Source organism: Opisthorchis viverrini (assembly GCF_000715545.1).
Source record: "Opisthorchis viverrini unplaced genomic scaffold opera_v5_154, whole genome shotgun sequence".
In the NCBI taxonomy this organism is placed as follows: Eukaryota; Metazoa; Platyhelminthes; class Trematoda; order Opisthorchiida; family Opisthorchiidae; genus Opisthorchis; species Opisthorchis viverrini.
In genome coordinates, this window is record NW_008751809.1 from 164,114 (window position 1) to 188,580 (window position 24,467).

Genomic DNA, 24,467 nt, shown 5'->3' on the forward strand with positions numbered 1-24,467 from the left:
GGGCGGACGCGTGCTAACTGGGTTGTGACGAATGTACCGGTCGGCGTAATTCCATTGTTCACCGCTCCGCACGTAGCACGGCACATGTCTGCTCTGTCCTTCAGAAACCACACGAGTTTTTGTCTATATACGGTATCTTGCGATTCACATCAACCATTCTTTGGCTTTCTACGTGCGCTCACCCTTCCTCCCCGTTGTCCGATCTGTCTGGTCGACCAATCGGATTTCTGGTTGGGTTCGGACGTGCGTCAGCTTTGCCGCAGCGTTTAAGCGTCGGCTCATGTACTGTAGTATACGGTGTCTGTCATTTTGATTGATTCATATGTAAGTATTGGTGATGTGCAACCTTGCTTACTGGGCTTTGGCTCATGAGCTTTGTTTCTGTTTTCCATCCACAGAAATTGTCGTGAACACCTGCTTCGGAGAATCACTGCCCCCTGGTGCTTCCATACCGTGCATATTACAGTACGCATGTTTGGGCAGTTCTGCATAACGCTGGGGTCAACGCCTCCATTTCCAGACCACCATCATGCATCCTGTTGCTCTTTATTTGGTTGATACTCATCTACTGACAGTATTATTACGGTTCAACGCGTATGTTTATGTGGCTTATATAAGCTGGTCTAGCTGTACTAGTACAGGAGTATGGAACCAAAGGTCAGTCGATCAGGGGTGTTCCAGTTATTGCTGAGTACACCGTTCCCTCGAGAATTCTGGCTAGCACTGTCCCTCCACAGATTCAGGCAGTTCGTTGTCATAATGCTCAAGTTCCCTCTTCAGCTCGTTCAGAACGTCTCCTATGGCTTCTTCCACTGGGTTAAACCGAATCTATGATAAGCTTGGGCGAGGGCTTCGAGCTTGTGTATCAATCCTTGAAGCTCGTTAATCCGTGTCAATAAGGTCATTATTAAGATAACAATTGAAAGACCTGTCGGTCTTAAAAGGCCGGGTGGATGTGACCACGGAAACCGGTTACCGAACCAGTCACTTCATCTAACTGTCAAATGGGGACAATGTTCTTGTAGAGTGGCGTATTTGTGGTTTACAAAATACAGACCAAACTTCGACTCTGGGCTTCAGTTTTCGTCAAATTGTTATCCCATGAGTCAGCGAGTGACCTACCCTTGAACTCATTTTTCAGCAAACGAGGATAGTCCGAAAGTTGGTTGCGTCCGATGAAAGTTATTGAGCTTCAAGGACAGTGAACGTCTGATAGACGGCGTAACGATATTCGTTTTTAATGGTACCTTGCTGAGGGCGATGAAAAGTGCATGCCTATTTTACTCGGGTTCCGTAAACGCCTCCTCCAGGCACGGTACAAATGGATTAGATTTCCGGACGCTGGAAATTGAACCAGTGTCTCACTGCTTCCAAGTTTCCTTGTCGCTTTTCCAAAAATCGATCCAAACGGGGTTCATTCTTAGAATACATGTTATTCGTATTATTTGCACTGACATACAGGCAACATTAAGCATACAGGGTGAGATGGCTCAGTGATTAAAGTGCGCATATACTGACCGAAAGGTTCGTGGTTCGAACATGTCCTCTCTCTCGACTCCCCCTGTCTAGGCTTGGGAAACCTGGCAGTAACCCGCCCCTCGTGCTTCCTTCGGCTGATATGGAAGCTAGGCACCGGAAGGGTCTAACAGGTGGACGGTTCATTTTGTTTTGCTTCGCCTGTAAGGGGACCTGGTACGCCCTGTGTGAGCAAGATCTTGACACCAAATTTTCACCATTGACCCTATAAACACATCGGGTCATGATGTGAGGCCTTTCAAGGTTGGAGCGTGCACTTTTGTAAACAACTTTCCTCATTTTTGACAGTTGGTGAATAGAATAGCCTTCCACTTTGTTATAGGTGCATCTATGGCTGGTTCAAATTGCCTCCGAATAAATAAATAATAATAAATAAATCATTTGGCTGTCACACCCGGTGCCTAGGTGCCGTGACATCAGAAGGAAGCACGAGGGCTTGCATACTGCCAGGTTGCCAAGCCTAGACTCGAGAGGCAGCGGTCGGGCTCGAACCACGGACCCTGCGATCAGTAAATTCACGCTCTAACCACTTGGGCCATCTCTGAATGCTGTTTATGGGAGTCCCCACTGGCAAGCCTGCTGCCTAATGGATAATGCTGCACCTACTTCACACTCATTCCATACCTCCAACCGCAGCTACCAAACGACAGGAACAAACCGAACCCGGACAGTCTGGGTAAACACCTTGATCCTTTCTATCTATCCGTGACTCTGTGAGCTGACGCTCTCGGCTTGAATTTTCACAGGTGCCCGATAAAAACTCAGGATAGCCCTACATCTGTCTAAACCACGTTTCGGTATGAGTGGTGTGCTGGATGGATCCATGTAGTATACAGTAGGGATGTCAGAGTTCTGCTTGCTTCTACTAAGATTCAACTTTGCTTTCTCGGAGTTCATCAGGTCGAAGATAAAACTCTGGAAAGACGCACTTTCTCTAATCCCGGCGACGAGATACCAAAGTAAGCATGATGCATCGGTTTCCTCACGGAATAACGTTTTTGATGGTTCCAAGTGAACATGTCCCGAAATGCCTCTTATTCTCGATGGGGACAGGATCTCACCCTCATATAGTGATGTTATTTCGTTGGTGAACAGTGAATAACCGTCTGTCGAAAGTCCAATAGAACAGTCGATTCAATGGACCTCGGGTTCCAGTCCGATCCACCAAGAATAGCCAGCCACCTCCATGTCGTTGACACTCTCCTGGATAGCACAAGAAACACATCACCATGGTTCCAAACTTCATCGAATGTCATCCGTACAGAGACTGAGCAAAAACTTACACTGGACCAGCAAATGCATAGTAATCGATCATGGTAATCGACAGCGTGACATCGGGTTTTAAAGCTAATACTTCACTGCCGCACAATCACTTTATTTTTAGACTTTATTGTGAAAAAAGACTAAGATTGAATGGGGAAGGTACTTAGTAGTATCCTATGACTGCTAGGTGCATACACCTCCAGGATGTCATTCAGACTATCTGGATAGAATTTGACAGCAAGAATGCCATTGACATCGGTTATCGACCATATCAGCCAAGCACACGGCGTCACGCGAACCCTATCTTGGGAGATGAGGTGCACCCACAATACCCAAACTTTTCATATTCTCTTTCACACCCCTCTTCCAGGCCAAAGACAGACGTTCCCTTTTCCTGCGGCTCTCTGAATTGGGCACGGAGAACGGCACTTTCCGGAAAACGATAGTTCGGTATGCACAATACATGGTCTAAACACCACAGCATTTGGTGCTCGGAAGATTCTTTTATTGAATCTTCTGGTCTACAACAGAACACTCGTCTTCCGATTGTTTCGTTGCGGATTCGCTGTTGCAGCCTTCACGAGCTCTGGTTCTGAGAGAACAGTTGTCAAAGACGGTTCTGTTGCTCTCAGTGGCCGAGTTTCATAGCCGAACAAAACAGCCCACAGTGTGGCCTGATTCACACGTTCCTTGGAAATCAGCTATATACCACTCTGTCGCAATAGGTGTAGCAAATCAGCAAACGGAACCCAAGCTTTAGAGATTCGTGCATTCGTCTCATATGTCGCACTACAATGATAATAATCAAATACTGCAACGTCAGTGTTGACACTGATTCTTCACTGCCGTATAACCACTTCACGCCCTCAAGCCCACTTCACGCTCAGTCAGGCAATCTGGGATTAAAGTGACAATACGAACGCCACTGACGTCGACTAGCAGCCATTTCTTGCAGTGTTTCCAGCCAAGCGTGGGGGATAATAAAAATAAATAAATCATTCAGCTGTAGCACGCTTTCGGTGCCTAGCTGCTATACCTCACGAAGGAGGCACGAGGGCTGGGGTACTGCCAGGTTGCCCAAGCCTAGACAGGGGAAGTCGAGAGGTAGAGGTCAGGTTCGAACCACGGACCTTCCAGTTAGTAAATTCGCGCTCTAACCACTTGGGCCATCCCGGGCCACCGAGCTTCTGATCCGTATTGTTCAAAGATGATGGTGAAGTCCTCAGTCAGGGCTTGTGTGGTCTGTTTGCTTACATTTGTATCCGCAAAGGTAAATGCTCACAGGAGTTCGTTTTATAACATATTAATGCCAGACCTTTCTGTTGTGCAAGAAATACGGTCGTGTCTGCTGTTGTGTAACCAACGGGTGTTCAGAAGAATTCGCCATATCAGTCATAAAGCAGTCAGAAAGTTCCGGCCTAATAAATGAATCGTGTTGGGCTGCGATTGCTGCTGTTCAGATGCTGGAGCGCATTCCAAATCTGCGGAATATGCCAGGTGACGTAGGGAGACCGTGTTTTTGCATGCCGTTAGGGTGTCGGCATATGCGCTGCTGTTCAGATGCTGGAGCGCATTCCAAATCTGCGGAATATGCCAGGTGACGTAGGGAGACCGTGTTTTTGCATGCCGTTAGGGTGTCTGGCATATGCGTATTCAAGGTTACACTGCCGAAGCTCAACCTCTCTGACTACGGAGGTCCTGTATTTCGCCGCATCAGAACTGCTCCCGGCGAAAGCGACCACTGCGGCCATGGTGTACCGGCCGCGGATTTTCGAGTGTGATGAAACATTTGTTCGTATGGAGTGGCATTGGTGGCAGTGCACGACAAGGGACGAATCTAATGGAGCGCGTCTTGCAAAGCGATTTGAAGACTTTTCGATCGTAATGGATAAAGACGTGTTATCTTTCCACAAAGTTTTATTCAATCGTTCCCGTTGGTTTATGTGGAGTGGCGCGACTGGTGGCAACGCCTTTTTGCTGGAAGAAATCGCTTAATTTCATCAGGGATGACTGATGAACTGTGATTTTCCAGGATGGCACAGAATTGCGTGTAACCGTTTTAGATTCAGCTGCGATGAAGTGTTCGCACAGACAATTCGAGAGAGTGTCAGCTGCTTTGTTTTCAGCCTCAGCCTCTTGGATCTGGCTCTTGAGTCATTGCCCCGGTCATTACACCGGTAAACCCAAATACCTGCTGCTTGATGCGTCAGACTTTTGAGTCAAAGGCTATGGGCAGTGTACTGTAAAAAACCTATACACTATTCCATTGTCTCGTGGGTCGAACTTTTAAGTTGGAGGCTCAAGGTGGGACGCTTCAGTTAAATCTGCTTCGGCCTGGGTAACCGAGAGTATCGTTCGCCTTTGCAGTCGTCCGTTCACACCCATTCGCACCCGCTCCTACCCTTTACTGTTATCCTGCGGCCAATCCACCCACCGCGCAGTAAATTAAACCGAAAAGGATCCGTCACCAAAATAAAACAATCTGATCAAAGTTTCACCTTTCAGCGTCCGTGGTCTCTGTGAAATTGAGCAACGGGCATTTCTTCCTTAAGCCTCGCTTTCCCTTTCTGTCGACGTGCGTTGTCTCTGAAACACATACAAGACCAGTCCCAGTAATGCGCCTCCGACTCTTTATGACGAGTTCAGATATCCAACCTATCACTTTTCCGTCATCTGGTGGTCCTGATGCAGTGGCTCGTGATATTCTCCGCGGTCCCAGGGTGGAATGTTCTTTATTGGACTGAATTTCAACAAACAGTCTGCCCTGTACCGTACAGACAAAGAGAGATCGTACGAACCAGGGCTCGTCAGTCCCACGATCACCAACTTCCAGCCAGAGAGGCGGGATACGCAATACCATCGGCACTGTGTGTAATAAGAAGGGGCTGCATTTGCCATGACAGTGGCATGTTTGCGCTGTTCATGTTGGGCTGGTTTCACCGGCTCTATCGACGAAGCGCCGATGGATAAAGTTTATTGTATCTGCCCTAGATTCCTGTGGTTAACATATAGCTAAGCTTGAAACCATGTTGGAATTGATTTTTCTTGACCAATACCGTAAAGAACAAAACTGATCGAAGTACTTTGATGCACTGCACAATTCGATGTGCTGAGCCTGCGATAGTTGGTTTCGGCGAATCCGTAACGAGGCAGTTAGAAAGTGCGTTTTCGGATGTGTAACGGGTACTTCCACTGAAGAATGTGTCCAGCACCAGAAGCTGCGTTGGTTGAGACATGTGTTACGTATGCCGAACCATCGTTTGCCGAAGAGTGCTGTATTCCATGCCCAACTCAGAGTGGCGTAAACAGAGAGGTGGCCAACCCTTGACTTGGCAGAGGAGCATGAAGGAGATCACGAAACGCTTGGGTGCTGTCGGTGCTACTCGCCTTCCAGGATGGGGACCGCGTGATCCTCATTGTGCCTGGTTGGAGACACTACAAGATATGGCTGCCAATCGATGTCAGTGGCGTTCTTGTTGTCATTTTCTATCCAGATCGCCTGAGTGAGTTTCTGGATTGTGGTAAGGTGGCACTAATTCCATTCCCCGTCCACCTTTACTCTTTCCTTTACAATAAGGCTTTCAAATAAGTCATTGTTGTACGGCAGTGAAGCATCGGTGTTGAACACTGATGTCATGCTGTCGATGATGATAATGCCTGCGATAGTGCTGAAAACGACTTTCGGTGACCATCGTTCTCGAACCATGGATAACTACAACATGTCATACGGTTATATTATTGGTTCGGCCTATTAGTAATACATACCCCCAGTCTATCCGGAGAGTATTTTGTGTGGGATGATAGGCCGTTCCCACATATGTCTGAAAATCCCCGCCCTAACATTCTGGATATGCCGGGGCATTAAGTGTACAACGACGCTAGAAATGACCTATGATCCTTTTTGCCGACTAAATTAAGTAATGGCTAGTACCATCTTACCCCATATTCGTGCCCACGATACCTCTAATGTATTGTACAGGCCATCAACTGACCCTTTTAAAACAGTATGGAATTCGAACTCTCGTTTGTACCCGCTTGGATCGACAAGTATGGGTCACCAGCTAGGCACGCTGATGGCTCTAGAACTGCCCCTCTCGTTCATCATCTGGTATGGCTATCTCTGGCTTACACCGGGTACTTAGAGTTCAGTTAACTGCGCATTCTGCTCACCACGAATCGCATGTGTCAGTAGCCATTGTACAGGGTCCGTCGTCGTAGTCTGAAGTGACAGGAGGATCCGGTCAACACTGGTCAGAACACTGGACGTCGGATCACAGTAAGAAGTCATACTGTTTGCGCGGAGCCCAATTTGGTGGCGCACACAAACTCTTGTCGCCGATGTAAATCCGAGGAAATAATATCGGGCACAAGCCAGTTGCGGGCCATCAGCCAGTTCAAACATTATGGCATAACAGTGGGTGTCAGTATCAGTTGCCTGTTTACCCTAGAAATACCGGTATCCCCCGTTTACTTTCTTGAGTTTTACTGTTACACTTGCAGGCTCATAGATAGGGTTGGTGAACCTGAATATCTGGTTCCAATAAGTAGTCTTATGCAGGTAGAGTAACTGCAGTCCCAGATCATTTGGGATGTATCCGCAACCCTTTCGTGTTTGTTATCTATTATTATCTATTGTTGTCGCAGGTATGCTAATCGGTTCCTCCGGGCTACCCATTTTCCAGCTGCGCTCTCGAGGGTAGCAATCCACTATGTTCCCCACTTCCGGATTGTTCCAAGATCTTCTTTGCCCCATGTTCAGTGATGGATCTTGTGATAGACCTTATTGCCATTTCAATCATTCAAAGGGTAAGTGCATTCGGCCTTTTTCACTGGTACTTTCCGGCAGAGTAACCTCTTCCCTTTAATTATAGCGTTTTTATCTGTACTGACGTTGTCATTTTGATACAACAAGAACTCTGGTGCTGATGGGCACGGAACTACCTCTAGTAAATCTCTTACCGCGGGTCGGCTGGTAACTCGATTTGCCTTCTTCGCGTCATATCATGTGGTGTCATTCAACGTATTTTCCTTTGACATGGTGGTCAGGTATTCCTCACATGCTTCTAACGTCCAAGAAGTGCCCCTGGAGCGTTCGCTAATGGACGATATTGCCTTTCTTATATCCTATCCTTCGGGAACATAAGTCATTCCTACTAGCCTACTTTTTCAAGATGCTTTGGAATCTGATTTGCACTCTCCACCGCATGGATTACGGCCAAACCAAAACATGCTTCCGGACAACCTAGCCGCCATGTCTAACGAGTTCGGCCACTTGGATAAAAACATTGGTTCTGGCAGAATGATGTGTCGGGAACACCAGCACAGGTTTTGAGATCCTTCGGAGCCTCCTGTGCCTTGATGCTAAGGACAGAGTTCACAAGACAGCGTAATCAATACTGCTCCCCCGGAAGGAAAGTGATAGTAGGTTGTCCAGGCCTTCTGGCAACAAAATGCACCACATTACCTCGAATATCGTATCAACTGAAACATGAAGCGGTTTATTTATTTGAGGAATATCGTAAACGAAGGATTCAGTTGAGCTTTGGTTAACATCAATGTAATTTGCAAACCAGTGTATTTCCTCATGGTCACCATTGCTTTGTGGCCGGTCGTTATGTGCAGGTTATTAAAAAATTCCTGTTTAGCCACCGGGTCTGGCAGGGGATGACATTGGCACAAATGTCCAAGATAAACAAGTATCTGGCTAGCTGTAGTTGTTTTGCTGCCAAGTGAGAAAAGTGGGCGTGAAAAGTCTGCATGGTTTGCGACACTCATTGATCCCGTGGACGTAAAAGGACCGGAGCATTCTTTCGCCTCAGCTGCTTCTCATATAAAGGACTCTCACTGTAAAGGTCCCAAAGTTAGGAGTTTGAGTAGTTTGGGAAAGAGCATTGTAATGGAGTAGAATCTCGTCGTTAGGATGTGAATCATTTCTCTGAGTTTTGTAGTCGCCCCAGCATGTGCGTCCCCGTTAGAAGCAGAGCTGCATCCAGCATAATTAGCTGCTGTGACTTGATCACCCCCTATTCATACACTATTCTCGTAAACTGAGTGCAGTGATATTTTAGCACACAGCGGAAAGATAGAAGGATGTCATTTTGACTTACGATATCCATAAGGAGCTAGTCACCAAGGGTTTTCAAACAGTGCCCTCAATAATATACATGCATGAGACTGGAATACCTGTGCTAAGAGCCCGTAGTACAGTGCATTTATGTATTCATCAATGGAAGCACTAGCCGAATTACGGACTCAACGTGCACAGAACGTGTGGTTGAGCGACCATATAGTGGATCACACAATGTTTGGGAACCGTTTTTTATTGCTTCAACTTTCAGCCGCGACGGGCGCTGTCTGTGATGCTTTCAGGCTGTAAACTACTCAGTCTGAGTTACATTTGAAGACTCCCCAGAAGAACGCACTTCCTGTCGCGAAGATTTTACAATGATGTTGTTTTCGTGGATGTTGGTGGTGGTCTTACAGTTTCTGACAAGGGGTAGGGCACATAATCGTGAATAGACTTTGAACGCAATTACACGCTGAAGATGATACTTTTTTGCCTGTCACTCAAGATCATCATCATCATCATCATCAAAGACACACTCAAGGACTACATTGGATTATTCAGGTGGGGGTCTGTGCGCAAGCTTATCGTAGCTACAAGCAACCATCCATAGCTCAGAAGTGGATAACAGCTTTTCCCCGAAATTTACCGATTCGTACCCCAGCGCAAACTCATGGTGTGCTCACTTCACGTTTGCAATAAGAGATGACATGTCAAACCTGGGATCAAACGAATCGTTTATTTAATGCACCACAAACTGTCTACATGATTCGAACAACTTACCAGAAAATATGCGTTGGAATAGCCTATTGATCAGACTGACAGGGTAAGGATATTCATACATAGCTGTCGTACAATGACGCCATACAGCGCAAAGGAAAGGGTGTCTAACCTACCACACGTCCTAGGTGCTTACACTTTTACAAATTCTCGAAATCTAGGCGGGAACTGACACACTGAACGTTCCTGGTGTCGACTAGCAGTCATATTTCGCAATATCTTGCCAAGCACATGAAATGCATCATGCAAGGCGGACAGTACTCGAACCTTCCTTCGTGTCCTTTATTCATTTTTGTCACGTCTTACATTGCTCATCTTTTGATTTGCACCACTCACAATTTTGCGGGGGAAACACCATTTATTCTTATAAGGTAACAGCGTCGTCACCTGACCGACCATGCGCAGCTGATATCTCTCCAAATGTTCGTTCGTTGGTCACCTCGCTGCACTTTCTTTGGTACCAGTCTGTCCCAGTTGTTACTCTCAGACATTGGTGGGCATGGACATGAAAACGCTTCAGATGCTCCCTAAGTGACTGTTCGCATACCTCAGTCATAGCCAATACAAAGGCCAACCTTAGTGGCAGCAGTCTAAGGAACCGCCTTATAAATTGCAGGTTGTCATGCATCCTTCTTCTATTTTCGCGTTCTATGAGAGCCATTCGGTGCATTCCAAACCCATGTACATGAGGACAGCTACCCTCGTTTTTCTCACAAAGCCAAGTATGTATGGCTGGCTACCAGAAAATGAACAGTAGCATGTCGGACATCCGTTTTTCGATAAAATAAGGTCACTTAGGCCTTTTAATAGTGATCATTAAATAACCCGAAAGAGGACCGCTTCCAATTTATAGAGGCTGATTGCATACTAAACCGTATTGGGCACTTCTCATATGATATGCTGGAATTTCTTCAGCACTCCCACTCACGATACTGGGAGCTGCTTGATTTCCAGGACCTTTTGGTGTTATCCGTGGTGCAGTTTTCCGTCCAAACTGACGCGAAACCTCATCGTTTTTGTCGTATATGCATGGAACCCACTCTGAGCTATCTTAAAATCCAACTATTCGGTACTTCAGATGCAGCCAAGGGAATATTAATGCACCTAGCTTAAAAACTGTTTACCTCTACCAGGCTCCTCGAAATGTGTTTAAATTTACACACGGAAGCTGGAGTAAATGCGCGAACCGAAAATCGTTCAGAGGATAAATGTTCCTATTACAGCTTTGTACCACTCAAGTTGGATGGTTTGGATACACGGCGTTCACTGGTCTCACTGTACAATCTTTCTTGCAAATTTCCAGTTCCAGTTGCTAATTGGTTTTGGTGTTCAGTTTGTAGCTGTTTTTTCCAATTCATTATGACCCGTGATTTTCCTGACGTTTCTTTCATTTACAGCCGATCCAACAGGGACACCTGCAGTAAAAAATACAAAAGAGGTAATTCGCTTATTTCTGCCGTTGATTACATCGGTTACTCTTACAGGCCGTGAACGTAAATGCTGATCAATCTGCGACAGCTCCCGTTTACAAGCCCACACCTATCAAGTTGCTCGAGCAGCGCGAGCAGCTCACCTCTACCGATCGCAATCCAAATGGACCACTTACAACAGCCGCTGCATCAAGTCGTTCGTCCGACGTCCCGGTCTATCAACCAACTCCTATCAGTGAATTAGAAAAATATGCGCCATGTTCCCTAAATATATACGGTTTACCTGGAGATGAGAAAGGTGGTGTGGCCTTGAATCAGTCAATAGAACCTCCTACGTATTCTCCGGTGGTGCACCAAAAGTCAGCTATTGTTGGTTCCGTAGGTACTCTGACTTATCCTCCAGCATTTAACTACCAACCTTCCCCAGCGTACCCACCGTTACCCACTAAAAACCCCACTGTTAACCTGCGTGACGCTGTCGAAATCCCTATAGGACCTCCTACAGAAGCTGTCCCCAATCAGTCAAGCAAAACTCCCAAACACAAGCACGGCGTCACTTCGGGTGAAATCTCATCACCCGTGGAATCACGGCTCAAGTATCCTTCAGAATCGCCCAACACATGTTCGTGCAAACGTAATGCTACTGATGAACCTGAGGAGTCTGAGGATTCTCCAGCGACGGCAGCAACAAAACGTCAGAAGATTCTGGCTCTCTATAAAGATCTTTATGGTGATCAACCCTTACCCGCTAAACCCAAAGTTGATGAACCTCCTACGGTTAAAACAAAGGGTCCCAAATCGGCTCTAAGTCCGATTCTTCCCTATGCAGGCGCACCACTTACCAGACCATCCAAAAAGGAGCCTGAAGGTGATCGTAGACTACAAGTAAGTTAAGGCCATGTACATAACTGTTTTAGGTGTTTTAATAATCATTCCATTGAAATTTTGGCACATTTTGACTCCCAAGGGCCTGCGCATCAAAAAATGCAGTTCCGAATCGACGAGCCGGCTTTCCGCTCACGAGTTTTCAGTTGGATGGAAAATAACTGCCCCTAGTATTTATTGACAATCCCTGTCCTAAACACCAAGACACCATTGCAGTACATGGTATTTGGTTGAGTAGCTAGCTCTTGCTGACGTATGGATATGGGCAGTCATACAGTGTAGATACAACGTGTACAGAGGTAGCGGCGTAGAAGATAATCAGTACGTTCGAGAGATAATGAGAACTGTCTGCAAAACGGGTATCGGGTGAATAAGGCACAAATTAAATGTACGAATATATAACTATACAAATTAAATATTCGTTAGAGGAATCAACCACTATTCAACCATACTACATTTAACTTGTTATAATGTGACGTGACAAAGGAGAAACTGGATATCTCCTGTTCAGACTCGCTGTCAGGAATGTACCCGATCCGTTGAAGACATTAGATTTACCTTCGTTGAACCTCAATGGAAACTTAGAGCCTCTGGCCACTGTCCACGTTCAAGTTGCGTGGCTGATTTTGCACACAAGCATGCCGTTGGGGCTGAAGATGAGTGTCAAGTATTTGGTGGAAACATGTCTGAGGTGAGATATTGATATGCTGCATCCTTTTTGATATCCTGCAACAACAGCTGTGCGGATCTCCACCATTGGGTTTTTCGGTTAGGTAGAATATTGCAACCGCCCAACATTTACCACCATTTTGTTATTTGCTGCTCAAGTCTTTTAAACTTCTTTAGGCAGCCACTACAGTACAGGTTTAAATAAATGTATGTCTATGTATCAAGAATAAGTATTAGTATTAGTATTCCATACTCTACAGTGATTACGAGTGTTCTGTCTTGGGGCGTTTCATCAACCCATGATGAATGAAATGGAGACTGCTTGTCGCTGTTTCCGGGATTTGATAACCGCTAGTTCCCCAAATTATAAGAGTGTGCAGAAATGTGTGTAACAAAGCTGCTCAGATTGCCTCGTTTGTAGGGCGTCCATTTCTTGGTCCTATTCACCTTACCGCATTCCATCGTGCGCTCGATACCCGTTGATTGATACTTCACCTTTCTATGTTGAACCGAAAGAGAGACGGAATATGTGCTGTACACCAGTGAAACACGGAGAACGGATAACCTATGGGTTAAGTCCACCTATGTTTGTTATGGGAATTCCAGACTTTAGTACTCATTGAAAATATTATCCGTAGCTTCGAGATAGGTACACCTCTTTTGGACGTAGTATGGCTGGTTCGATTTATTAAAGCCCCCTAAGCTCCGGTTTGGACTCAAACTCTACCCCTGAATACATCATTGCCGTGGTATACTGCTCTGTCGCTTCTCCTTTCTGTGTTCACACTGCCCTTGTTTAAGCCACCAACGTTCTACTTTATTTATTCTGAGCAATCTTCACCAAAGAGAGGAATCACACTCAGGTTTCTGGTCTTATGAGAGCTCATCATGGTCCTTTTTAAGCGGCGAGTCGATCGACACAACCAGAATACTGGCTGGGTCGTCGCTGGGTGCTCTGAATAGCTTAATCATGTGGCTTAGTGTAAATGCGTTAGTCTGTTCAGGTGTGATAATTCAGGTGCCTGCAGCGTCTACCACTACAGTAGTGATCAAACGCTCACCTCGTATATCAGGTGTCTTGAGTTCAAATTCCGACAGTGTCAAGGACATTTCCTGCTGGCGAACGCTAAAATAGTGAACCCCGAGTCTCGTGCTTCTCCTCTTTGAGATGAACTAACCAGGTTCGTTGCACCAGGACAAGTGGGGAACTGTCTGAACGACACTCATTTTAGTGCAATTACAAATTACGCAAATCCCGTAAGTACTATTCAGTCCTACCGTTTTGTCAAGAGTTCCTTGCTCTGTTCAAAGTACAACTTCCCTAATAACCGCACGTGTGGATGCGTTATTTGTTCCGCAGTCACCTAGTTGACCACGAGTGCATATTATCTCTGTTTTTTTTCTAACCCGATAGTCCGAGCCAAAAGAGGATGTTAATGGCACCGCCTCAACCGTGGTTCTGAACCCTCGTCCACGGGCACCTCTGAAGAAAAGCGATAAGATCCCGATGCCCATTCGGACGCGGTACTTGGATCAGTTCATAGAAGAGTGCTTAGTCATCTACGAATTCCCGAACGATGCCTACGACAGAGTACGTTTTCAGCTTACACTGACTGTTTTTGTTTTCTACTGGCTATATTTAACGTGTACGAGTTCGTACAATACAGTGGTCCCCTGAGAGGCGAACACTTCGGCAGCATAAGAAGCTTCTGATCCTTGTGCGAATTCGCTCATCGCTGGTTACAAGTTTCGACAGTCCAACATAAACAACCCATTTGTAAGTAACTCGCGACGAATGCCTGTAAACTTATGAAACTGCTCAGCATGTGGATGCACCTGCATGAGCCAGCGTTCTCATGTTGTGTCAACTGCGAAAGCTAACAGGCAGGTTCATAGGAGTTTCTTTATTTCTCTACAATAAGAGGGTGCTCCTACTGCACCTGTACCATCTGTTTTATTCAATGCAACCGAAAGGTTTCAGTGTAAGCATCTTTTGATGAGCTAAGGTAACAGTGCTGTGCCCTACGGAAGCGCAAAGGCTTTGAAGTTTCACAGCACAATCATTTAGTACGGTGTTATTGTTCGTGAAATGCCACCGTGTGCTTAATGGTCGTCGACTGACTTCTGCTAGTTTGCCCGTCGACCTTGTTCCCTTCAATTTATGTCGGATTCACAGTAGCACATCCGTCAGCACGAAAACCACTTGTCATCACATGCATATCCGTATCGGATACCAACCAACCTATCTGTTTGTAGTTCCCTTGGACTTGGAAATTCTTTCCCGTAGAAGACATCAGTCATAGAATTATTTTCCCCACTACGAACATCCGAACTGGCGTGGCGCTTGCAAGCCTCCTTGTTGTAAGGGATGGTTTAATGTATTCGAACGCGAACAGCCATCAGGTGAACTTATCGACATGTAACATAGATGCCATTGTTATGTTCTCATTTGCAACCCCCCCTCTCTAGTGGAGCTAGAGAACACTGCGGTCTCCAGGAGAATTCAACGTATGAATAAGAGAACCTTTCATCTCAGATGAGCAAATCATCCTTTGTTTGAAGGCAGCAGTTTCCAGAAGATTTCTTGTGGATTTCGAAGCAGGATAATTCACTCCATGTTTGTTATACGCCCCTGTCTTGCCAACCAGAATAAAAGTTTTATCAGATGCAAAGTACATTGGCTAGCATTCAGGAGTTCCACCAGTCACATGTCCTCAGTCGGAGAGAGCTACAGAAAGGTGTCGTGTACGGTAACTATGGACTGGCAATAACTACTAAAGCCGAAAGATGAGGCTCAGGACCACACATTTACGGTCAACAGTCTGCTGCCTGGTTCGCTGTCTTATGATCTCATCAGGAACGCAGACGTGTTCCCCAGATCACCTATCAGCATAATCGTTTATTAGTGCGATTCCAAGGAACATCACTTTACAGTTGATTGGTATAAAGTTGTCGGACTACTACAACCGTCCTATCAATATTTTTTGATGTTCCAAGACTTACTCCACAGGGGGCGTGTTTCGCTCCATCGAAAAGGCCAATTGAAGTAGCTTTTCAATGAACCCAAACGCATTCCTTCATGAGTGCCACATGGCCTTCATGGCCACATCTTCCACCCCCACAAGTAATCACAGAGTTTTCTGCAGGCCGTACATTCCAATAGACTACTTATTTGTGCGGCAGTATCAGTTGTCAAGCTCACTGATCGGCGCGAAGAATGCTTATCGGAGGTGACCACCGTAGCCGAGAGTGCTTTTGGACATCAAAAGCTACACCGAACCCAACTGTGGTGTGTTTGTACCCCCATAACTCAAACCAGGTCCATGTTGGGAAGTTCCAGGGCCGAACCCTCTGATCTTATTTGTGGGCTTCGTATTTTGTCCATTGACACAAATTGGTCCCCGTATTTTTTATGAATAGGGGAGAGAGACTGCCGACCTCATGCGTTCTATTCCATCTCGGCCACCAGCAGAGTCAGTTGCCTCATCCTTGGCCCAACACCCATTTTGCCGGTGACTCAAATCCTCATAGGGCTACCCACATCTGAGTTTTTTGGTTCACTGTCTGTGCCAGGAACATCAGTGGTATGATATGGTGCTGCGATGGACCGTTTATTCCGTTTCGGCAACCACGCCGCCCGAAGTTACTTTTCCATTTCTTGATACACCTGCGCATCTTGGTCTTCGAAAATTTCACAGTTCTTGACCTGCGGCTTAAAATTTTTAATTTGAAGGATCTGAGTCCAGAGAATCATATCTATTGGTCAGTTTACAGCGATATTCATTATATTACCATTTCTTATAGTAAGTTGTTAGCCAGCCAGTTTATTTCCGAGCGCTTAGCCCGAGATGTTTGTTCTTCCGATTAGCCTAGAGAATTTCTGGCATGGAAAAGCTGTGTGTGGTCTCAAGCAAGACTGCGTCTTCGCTTTAGTTCTTCACGGGTCTACCGTATATTCCGTATTCTCAGGCTGCTTTGGGCCCCAAATGTAGATGGTTTGTTTCCGTTGTTCATGCACTTTAGCGCAACTTTTAGCCACCGCGAGAAACTGTCAAGTCTTTATTAGCTTTGTCGGTGCTGCGCACACTAAGAGTCGGATGTGGTTCGCTTTCATTGTGAATCTTTCCATCGGCGCAAACCCCTTGCCTACGGTTCAGCTTTTTACCATGAGATTAGACAATATTCTGCATTTTTCACTAATGTCTCCCAATATTCACACTCCTTACTCTGGGCTATGTATTTCGATTTAACCGGATTGTTTTACTTTGACCGAAATCAACGTACACGAGCGCCTCCGTTCTGACTGCTATGGCCCCAAATCGGAGCGCACACATTAGTTTCTTGTCTGAGTTTACCTTGCTCGAGATAGCTCAGTGATTAGAAGCCAGCTTACGGACCGGAAGGTTCGTGGTTCGAACCCAACCTCAGCATCTCGACTGCTCCTGTCTAAGCTTGGGCAACCCGGCAGTATCCCAGCCCTTGTATTTCTTTCCGTTGGTGTTGCAGCTCTGCACCGAAAGGGTGCTACAGTTGAACGGTTTTCTTATTTTTGGAATATTTTTGTTACCTCGCTGGAATTAAATGGCCTGAGGGGACCATGGTGGAACCGCCATCATCTGGAAATTTTTACGCGATCACTGGGTCGTCCCCTACGTTTGTCAATTTTGCTGCAAATGTTTGCGATACGGTCGCCAATCTTAGTGCATGATTCTACCATCAACTTTATATCTGCTCTTGACTGCTCTTGAACTTTTGAAAGCCATGTATGCCTATGCTTTGCTTTGCGTTTTAGGCCCTCACAGATGAACAAGCCTGCCATGATAAAGCCACCAGCAGGATGGCTTATTTAAATGCTGTCATTCAACGCCTCAAATCACTGAAAGCAGAGAAGCTCCAAGTTCAGGCGGAAGGAGTGAGAAAATCGGGTTCGGGGCCGAAACAAGCAAGAGTGTCAGTCGCCAAACCGGAACATGTCAAGGACGAGGCGGAATCGGCTGAAAAACAACTTGATGAAATTGTTCAAGGTTGGTCTAGTGCGCATTGACCGGTTTCAAACGGTCGTGGGGTATCTTCTAATTGTCCACGGATCACAGGCCTAAATCAAACTTCGTTCGGTAGGCTCTGAGTGGGTAACGAAAAGCGGTCTTGTTCATCCACAGTGGCCAATCAGGAGCTTGGATCGACTGGCGTCAGTCGAGGTCTGAGTTAAATGGCTTGGCACCAAATGCCCAATTAAAGTAACAGAGGAGCATTAATCTCTTATCCAAAATGTTTGGTGAGAAGCCAATTCTCTTTAACCATTCAGAAGTGGTGGGTATGATTTTCACATCCACTTGTGAGCGTGATCGTGAGCGGGTGGGTCCACTGCTTTACCTATCTGAAGCTTTCCCACCCTTACCCACAGTTATGGATTAAGCTAACCAGGTGAACAATTTTGGCAGGGAACATTTGAAACCCAGATAAAGTGGAACATTTTAGTTTACCTGGAGAAAACTACATGGAAGGTTGATTAAAACTCTTGTGTGGTTTCTGTTTCAGCAAATTCAGTTGATGAATGAATTAGGATGGGCTCGTCCAGGTGGTGAGATAGTTCGTGAAGTTTGTTCCGAGCGGAAACAATTCGAAAATCAACAAGGGTGATTACAAGTAACCTGGGCAATGTTGGCTATAGCAATAAAATCACGAGACACGGACAAACGATAACATCTACCACAGTTGTTTGCTAACCACCGAATTTCAGAGCAGCGGAGATCGTCTGACCTCGTTATGCTCACCAGCCCTGAACCCAAATATACCTCATTGCCATCATTTACTGGTGGTGGGTATAGATTACCACCTACCACTCCTTACAGGCTATCTGTGCGGGCTTCAACCACGTCCCTGTCGGTTGTATTGTACTTTTCAGGTCTGTGCAAAATCTGCACACCTCGTTTCCTCGTCGAGAATTCCATAGACTCTGAAGTCTGACAAATGCATCATGACCTACTGCATCGTCTGCCCGTCAATCCGATATCACATGTTGTTGATCACTTGACAGAGATATCCAAAGATGTTGCAGATTCTGCAATTTCTCCCTGTGGCACAACCAAGGGAAGCGCTTCCAGGTATTCGATTTCTGGTAGCACTGGGGCTGAGTGACAGCTTCCACAACCACAATCTCACTCGACATGTCTCTTGACGCCAATTAAAATTGAATGTCCGCGCAAACCGGGAAGTTTTAGTAGATCTGAAAGGTTCGTGTTATGGAAGAAGCGAAAGAACTTTTTCGAGAACCTTCTGCATGGAAAAGCTGCAACGATTTCCGGATGTTCCCATCATCTCTTCCTCTATTTTTTCCAAACCTCCAGAGTGCGAAGCTTCATGGTCAGCGCGGACAATCATCTGCACTTGATGTCTAATAGTACGCTTATGTACAATTAATTGGAGCGGAACTTGCTGTTAGACGCATGTTACCATAGTGGCACGTGTTCAGCTCATCAAAACACACCAAAGAGGGCGCGGGCTCAAATCACTCAAAATAATCGTAAACAGACGTACTCAGTATCAGTAGACATTCCGCTGAGCGCCATTCCCGTGTACTTACGAAAAGTTTGAAACACCGTCATTTTTTGTGTAAACCAGCAATATCGTTTAGTTACTTCCTGGAATGAACAAGTTATGGTTCTCCATGCTTTACTTCAGTTCCCTAACCGGCTCCACTTAACCTTGTTTCCTACCGTCAAATCCCCTCCCCACCGAAAGGTCCTCTTTTGTACGATCATCTGCGTAGCTATCTGCTTAGCGAAGAGCAGCTGGTTGAAAATGGCTTTCCCCGTGAGGACAAGTCTGCAGACGCCCCGTACGGCAAAGCCAAACTTTTGTTTCCGGATGACAAGCGCTCTATCCACGATTCCTGTCCTAGTAAGTCATCTAGTTCCTTACAGTGGTCTTACTGTGGGTGACTAAACCATTGTCACCTCAGTTTATTATCCTGTTTTTTGATTTGGTCGAGATCTAGCCTTCCTAGATGCGTAAATTTTCTAGCCAGATATGAACTACATCAATCGGATCGAATACAATTCCTCCCGCTGGCTGATGGAGCTAGTCGATCACATCCCGTATTCTGGTTCAGTGGTTTATCCATAGCGTATCTTTGGTGCATAACCGCTGCGCAATCTAAGGTAAGCAAAAAGAATCAAGAAATTAGGGATGAACTTAACCTCGTCAGAACATGACACTTCAATCTTCATGCTTTCTCAATTGTTCTTTCATGTATGTCACACTATCAGCCTGGACGCCAAATCCCGTGGTCTATATTTTATGGGTGTCGCTAGACTGTTGAACGCAACCAAAGATAATCCCAACTATCAGGGCTCTATTCTATTCCCCTCCATCCCCATATTTCTTTGCGAGTTCCTTTTGTTTTAGCAGACATATTTAGGCCTCAATGGGTTTGTCTGTGTCTGCAATGCAAAATTTCCGGTGCAAACGGAGTTATGCTGAATTTAGTCGCACTGGTTAACTGATTTGGTCATTTACAGCTCCCCTTTCGATGCATCACTGTTTTCTTACTTGAAGTTAGCAGCTACCAGTTCGCTGGTTCCGAACGTACGATCACCTGATCAATGTACGGTGCCTCTTCCTCTCCTTAGGTAGCAGACCTAGCAAACATGGTTCTAAGGAATTTGGGCAGCACCGACCCTATCGGAGTAAAATCAGGTATCTCAAATCGAATGGGTTTCGGAAAATAAGATTCCTTAAAAGCCTTCATACGCTTGCCTTCATATGCCTTTTTTTCTGCAGACGTCCCAGAATTTTGAAAAGATGTTACAATAGAATTCTTGAGGTCACTCGACGAGATTACTACGGTGTCTCGATAGAAATCGGAAGGTGATTTAACATCAACTCCTGAGAGATGTCAAGCTTCTTGGGTTTTATATCAGATGTTGAACGCCCCTTGAGACATCGATCATCCGAAGTTTTATGTTCGGATGGTTTAAGGCTTCTACCATTTCAATGTAATCGAACAGTTTTAAAATGAAAAAAAGGCATAGTTGGACGCACACTAATCGTCGGTTTTCTTTCTTTTCTACAGGAAACGAACGTCTTTGTTCGCGTTGTGGTGCACGTTACTGTGTGGATGAGTTGGGAAACGCAGTGGTCTATGAAAAATGTGTATACCATTGGAGTCGGCCCGTGAAGCAGCGTAGTAAGCAAAAGTTTTCTTAGGGTCTTTGATAACCCGTTCTTGCTGACTTGCGTCTCCTAGGAGAATGACTTCTGCTTTAGCTATCGAAGTTATTTTCTATCGGTAATCAATTGATGTATCTCTCATGTCTCCCTGCAGTTCCCGGAATGGGTGTCGAGTTGCGTTACCTATGCTGCCAAGGTGATCTCGGCCAACCTGGATGTCAACTCTGTACTGAAGGCCACGTACACGAAGCCAACAAATGGCTCGACACGGAAGGCTTTGTGGCCACCCTCCCACCTCTTGTTCCCATTCGAGATGATTCTGCACATTCGGACATTCCTACTCAGGAGCCCACTCCGGTCAATGTGTACGCAATCGATTGTGAAATGGTTTACACGACAGCGGGCTGTGAACTTGGGCGAGTAACTATCGTGGACACCAAGTTTCAGCCAGTGCTGGACTCGATTGTTCGTCCTTATAACACTATAATTGATTGCAACACCAGGTTCTCGGGCCTGAAACGAGAAGATATTGAACAGTGTGATACACGCATCACAGATATCCAGTCGAAACTTTTGCATTTGTTTGACTCGGACACAATTTTGATTGGCCACAGCCTGGAGAGTGATTTGGTGGCGTTGAAACTTATTCACAGCAAGGTCGTGGACACTTCTGTCATGTTCCCTCATCGGTATGGGCCACCGAAGAAGCGAGCTTTACGTAACCTCGTTTCTGAAATGTTAAACCGGATCATACAGCAAGATGGTGAGTGGTCCCAGAATACTTCCAAGAATGCTTTTTCGCGTTATGCTTTTTTTGTCCCGTGGCTTTTAAACTAGGAAATACGATGCAAAACCCCGTTAATGAAAAAATACAAGCGAGATCTTTCTTCAGCCAGCGATAATTTTATTGTACTGTGGCGCTAACCACTAATGTACTCTAAAGGATACTACCAACATGACTGAGGTGCACACTGTTGTCATGCGAGCCCATCAGGCATAATGGAACCTTAGCCTATTAAACGAATTTGTTGCCCAATCCTAGCAGTGACATGTATGCGGCATGTTAATCCCCAAACCAGGGAAGAGGATGTGTTTGGTGCTCAATTCTGAGATGAAAGCTGTGGGTTTCCGCAGTATCTGCAACTCACTGTACACTCGTACACGTCAGTATATCCCGCGCCCGTGTGAGGCAACGAACGGTACGTTGGTTGGAATCGAGTACATCCAGGTCAACTGTTGTCTACCTAGTTCTACGCGTTCACGTCAGAATATCCAGTTGTGAATTACCTTGGATTACCTTGGAATTACCTTGAATTACCTTGGCTTTTTTTCCTGTGTCATCTAAATCCAAACGTTTATAACACAATTACAGAGTTTATCATCGAGTTTTGGTTTATTTATCGAGAAATGCATATTCAGTCTACCTCGAGTTACCTGCATGTGTATCATCAAACTGGACTGTAAATACTGTTGACTGGATCGGACTCTTTGATAAGTTACGAAGAAAAACATTTCCTAATGGGCTGTTAGTGGGAAGTTTGTATCTGTGGCGGGTTATGTATCAACATACGCCGCTATTAATCCACCTGACCAGTTCGTCTATACCCTTAAGCAAGTTCTCTTGTAATATTCACAAAGTTTTCTGCTATATATTTCTTCATTTCTATACTGGTGTTTAATCTCGGGTTTGGACTTCGTGTTACCCTTGGGGGAGCGTTTTTTTTATGGCTGAAATCTCTTCCCATTCTGTTATGGAAATACATTGTGTGTAGAATGCTGTTACAAAAATCCCATTTTTCTTGTATTTCTGATACGTCCTAATGCTTGGCACAGTGAAATTCAGAATGCAGACAACTCAACCTGTTGCTATGCAACCTACGCATTTTAGTTTGAATTCCATTTTCTACGAGTGATGTGCTCTTCAGGAACATTCCCAGGGGATGAATAAGACAGCAATTGACCGGGAATGCAATTGCTTTCATTTATTAATCGTAACTAGTGGTCGTTAGTTCGTCCGCTGAGCTGGACAATTTGGTTCTTTAAGGCTACTAACGCACCACTACTCTCCGCCTTGCAGAGACGCACGGATAATATCACCTCGATTTGTCAACACAGATTGGTTCTAATTACAGAACGAAATCTCCATTAGAAATTTCTAAATTTTCTCATACTACCAACAATCCATGAGTAGTTCGGAGGAAGAATAATATCCGTCCATTGGGTGAAACTCGTCTGAAAAGTCCTCACTCGAACAGCCAGTAAATCCGTGACCACGCAATGTGGTTTCCTGTCATTAAGGTTATGTGCCATCACGTCCTGTCTGAGTAAGAGCTCATCACCCTGCTTTCCAGCCGCTCGCAACAGTTGAGTATTCAACCACTGGCCAGAATGTCGCGGATTCGAAATGCTAGGTTTTGTGAGATGCGCACTGTTGATGCTTCTCAATAAATGTGAAACTTCTGTACAGCTCTCCCCAGCTTTTCAACTTAGATTGGCTTGACTTTCCGGACGAAATCTCCACTAAAATTCCCAACTCTTCGGACATAACAACTATCATCAGTTTATTTCAAACAGCGAACAAAACCATTCGTTCTGTCCTGTCAAAAATCTTCCAGTACAACGTCTCCGCGGTATGTATATAGTTAGATAGTCGATTTGTGAGTGCCTTTTATTGACCTTTCCCAAACTTCTTTGGAGTACTCAATCCATAGTCTTTGTAGACCAGTATTTGACCCTATTCATGCCCAAACAGCACTTATCCATGTGCCACGAACTTCGTCTTTACTTAATTATTCGTCGGTTGCCATAGACTCAATGCGAGGACCCGGTAATCATCGCTTACATTTCGAATCTAACTGTGAGGCTAATGCATAACGTTCAAGTGAAGCACCCTTCACCACGTGGATTGTGTTCCCGGGAGATAATCTATCTGTTCAAATAATAAGAGTTGCTAGATTTGTTGTTTGTTTGTTCTCTTGAGTGTACCTCATAACAGTTCGCGACTGTTAATCACATCATTCGCAGAAAATCCTCCAAACTGGACCCAGTTTTCCAATTTCATTCTCAGACAGCATTCTGTTATCTCAAGGTACAGTGTATCCAAAAAATTCAGGAAAATGAGTTGTTTTCAATAGCATACCGTATAATATTGATTATTTTCTTCTATACAGTTCATGTTAAATTGTAGGGGACACGCTGCAAATACCGGCATATCCATCGTACTTTATTCGTTCCAACTCTTTACGGAGTGTAATTAGACTGCCCGTGTAGGCTAGGTTGGTCACTGATACCCAGTTTTTGTTTCAGTGCGTTTTTTCTCATCACCCTTTTTGCTTGCGTCCACAGATGACGGTCACAGTAGCCTTGAGGATGCCGTAGCCTGCATGCAGCTTGTCCAACACAAAGTCAAAGAAGATCTCCGACGAGGCAAATGGTCTTTGAAGTAGACTTGCTGTCCACCTGCCACTCTGTAAATAGTCAACCTCGCCAACGCACTTTTTGAATCGGGTACTCTAGAGAACTGTGATGAAGCGCACCTGGTTCTGATTTTGTTGCAATACATTGTTATTTTCACTCTGTCTTGGCCAATTGTCGACACTGTCACTCCGAATCACTGGAATCTCTCTTTTTGAAGTGTGATGGATGCTTCACTCAGATGCATACATTTA

At 45.3% G+C, this 24,467-nt stretch overlaps 1 protein-coding gene across 1 annotated transcript; it reads left to right on the plus strand.

Moving 5' to 3' along the window:
• Positions 1-608: 608 nt before the first annotated feature.
• On the plus strand, positions 609-24,467 carry T265_06954 (hypothetical protein; the record flags this gene model as incomplete). Its single annotated transcript, XM_009172360.1, has 10 exons — positions 609-657; positions 7,444-7,605; positions 11,041-11,081; positions 11,128-11,958; positions 14,042-14,218; positions 17,420-17,651; positions 19,369-19,527; positions 20,702-20,815; positions 20,954-21,562; positions 24,145-24,467. The coding sequence occupies 9 exons, from the start codon at positions 7,509-7,511 to the stop codon at positions 24,243-24,245; spliced, it is 2,361 nt and encodes a 786-aa protein (XP_009170624.1).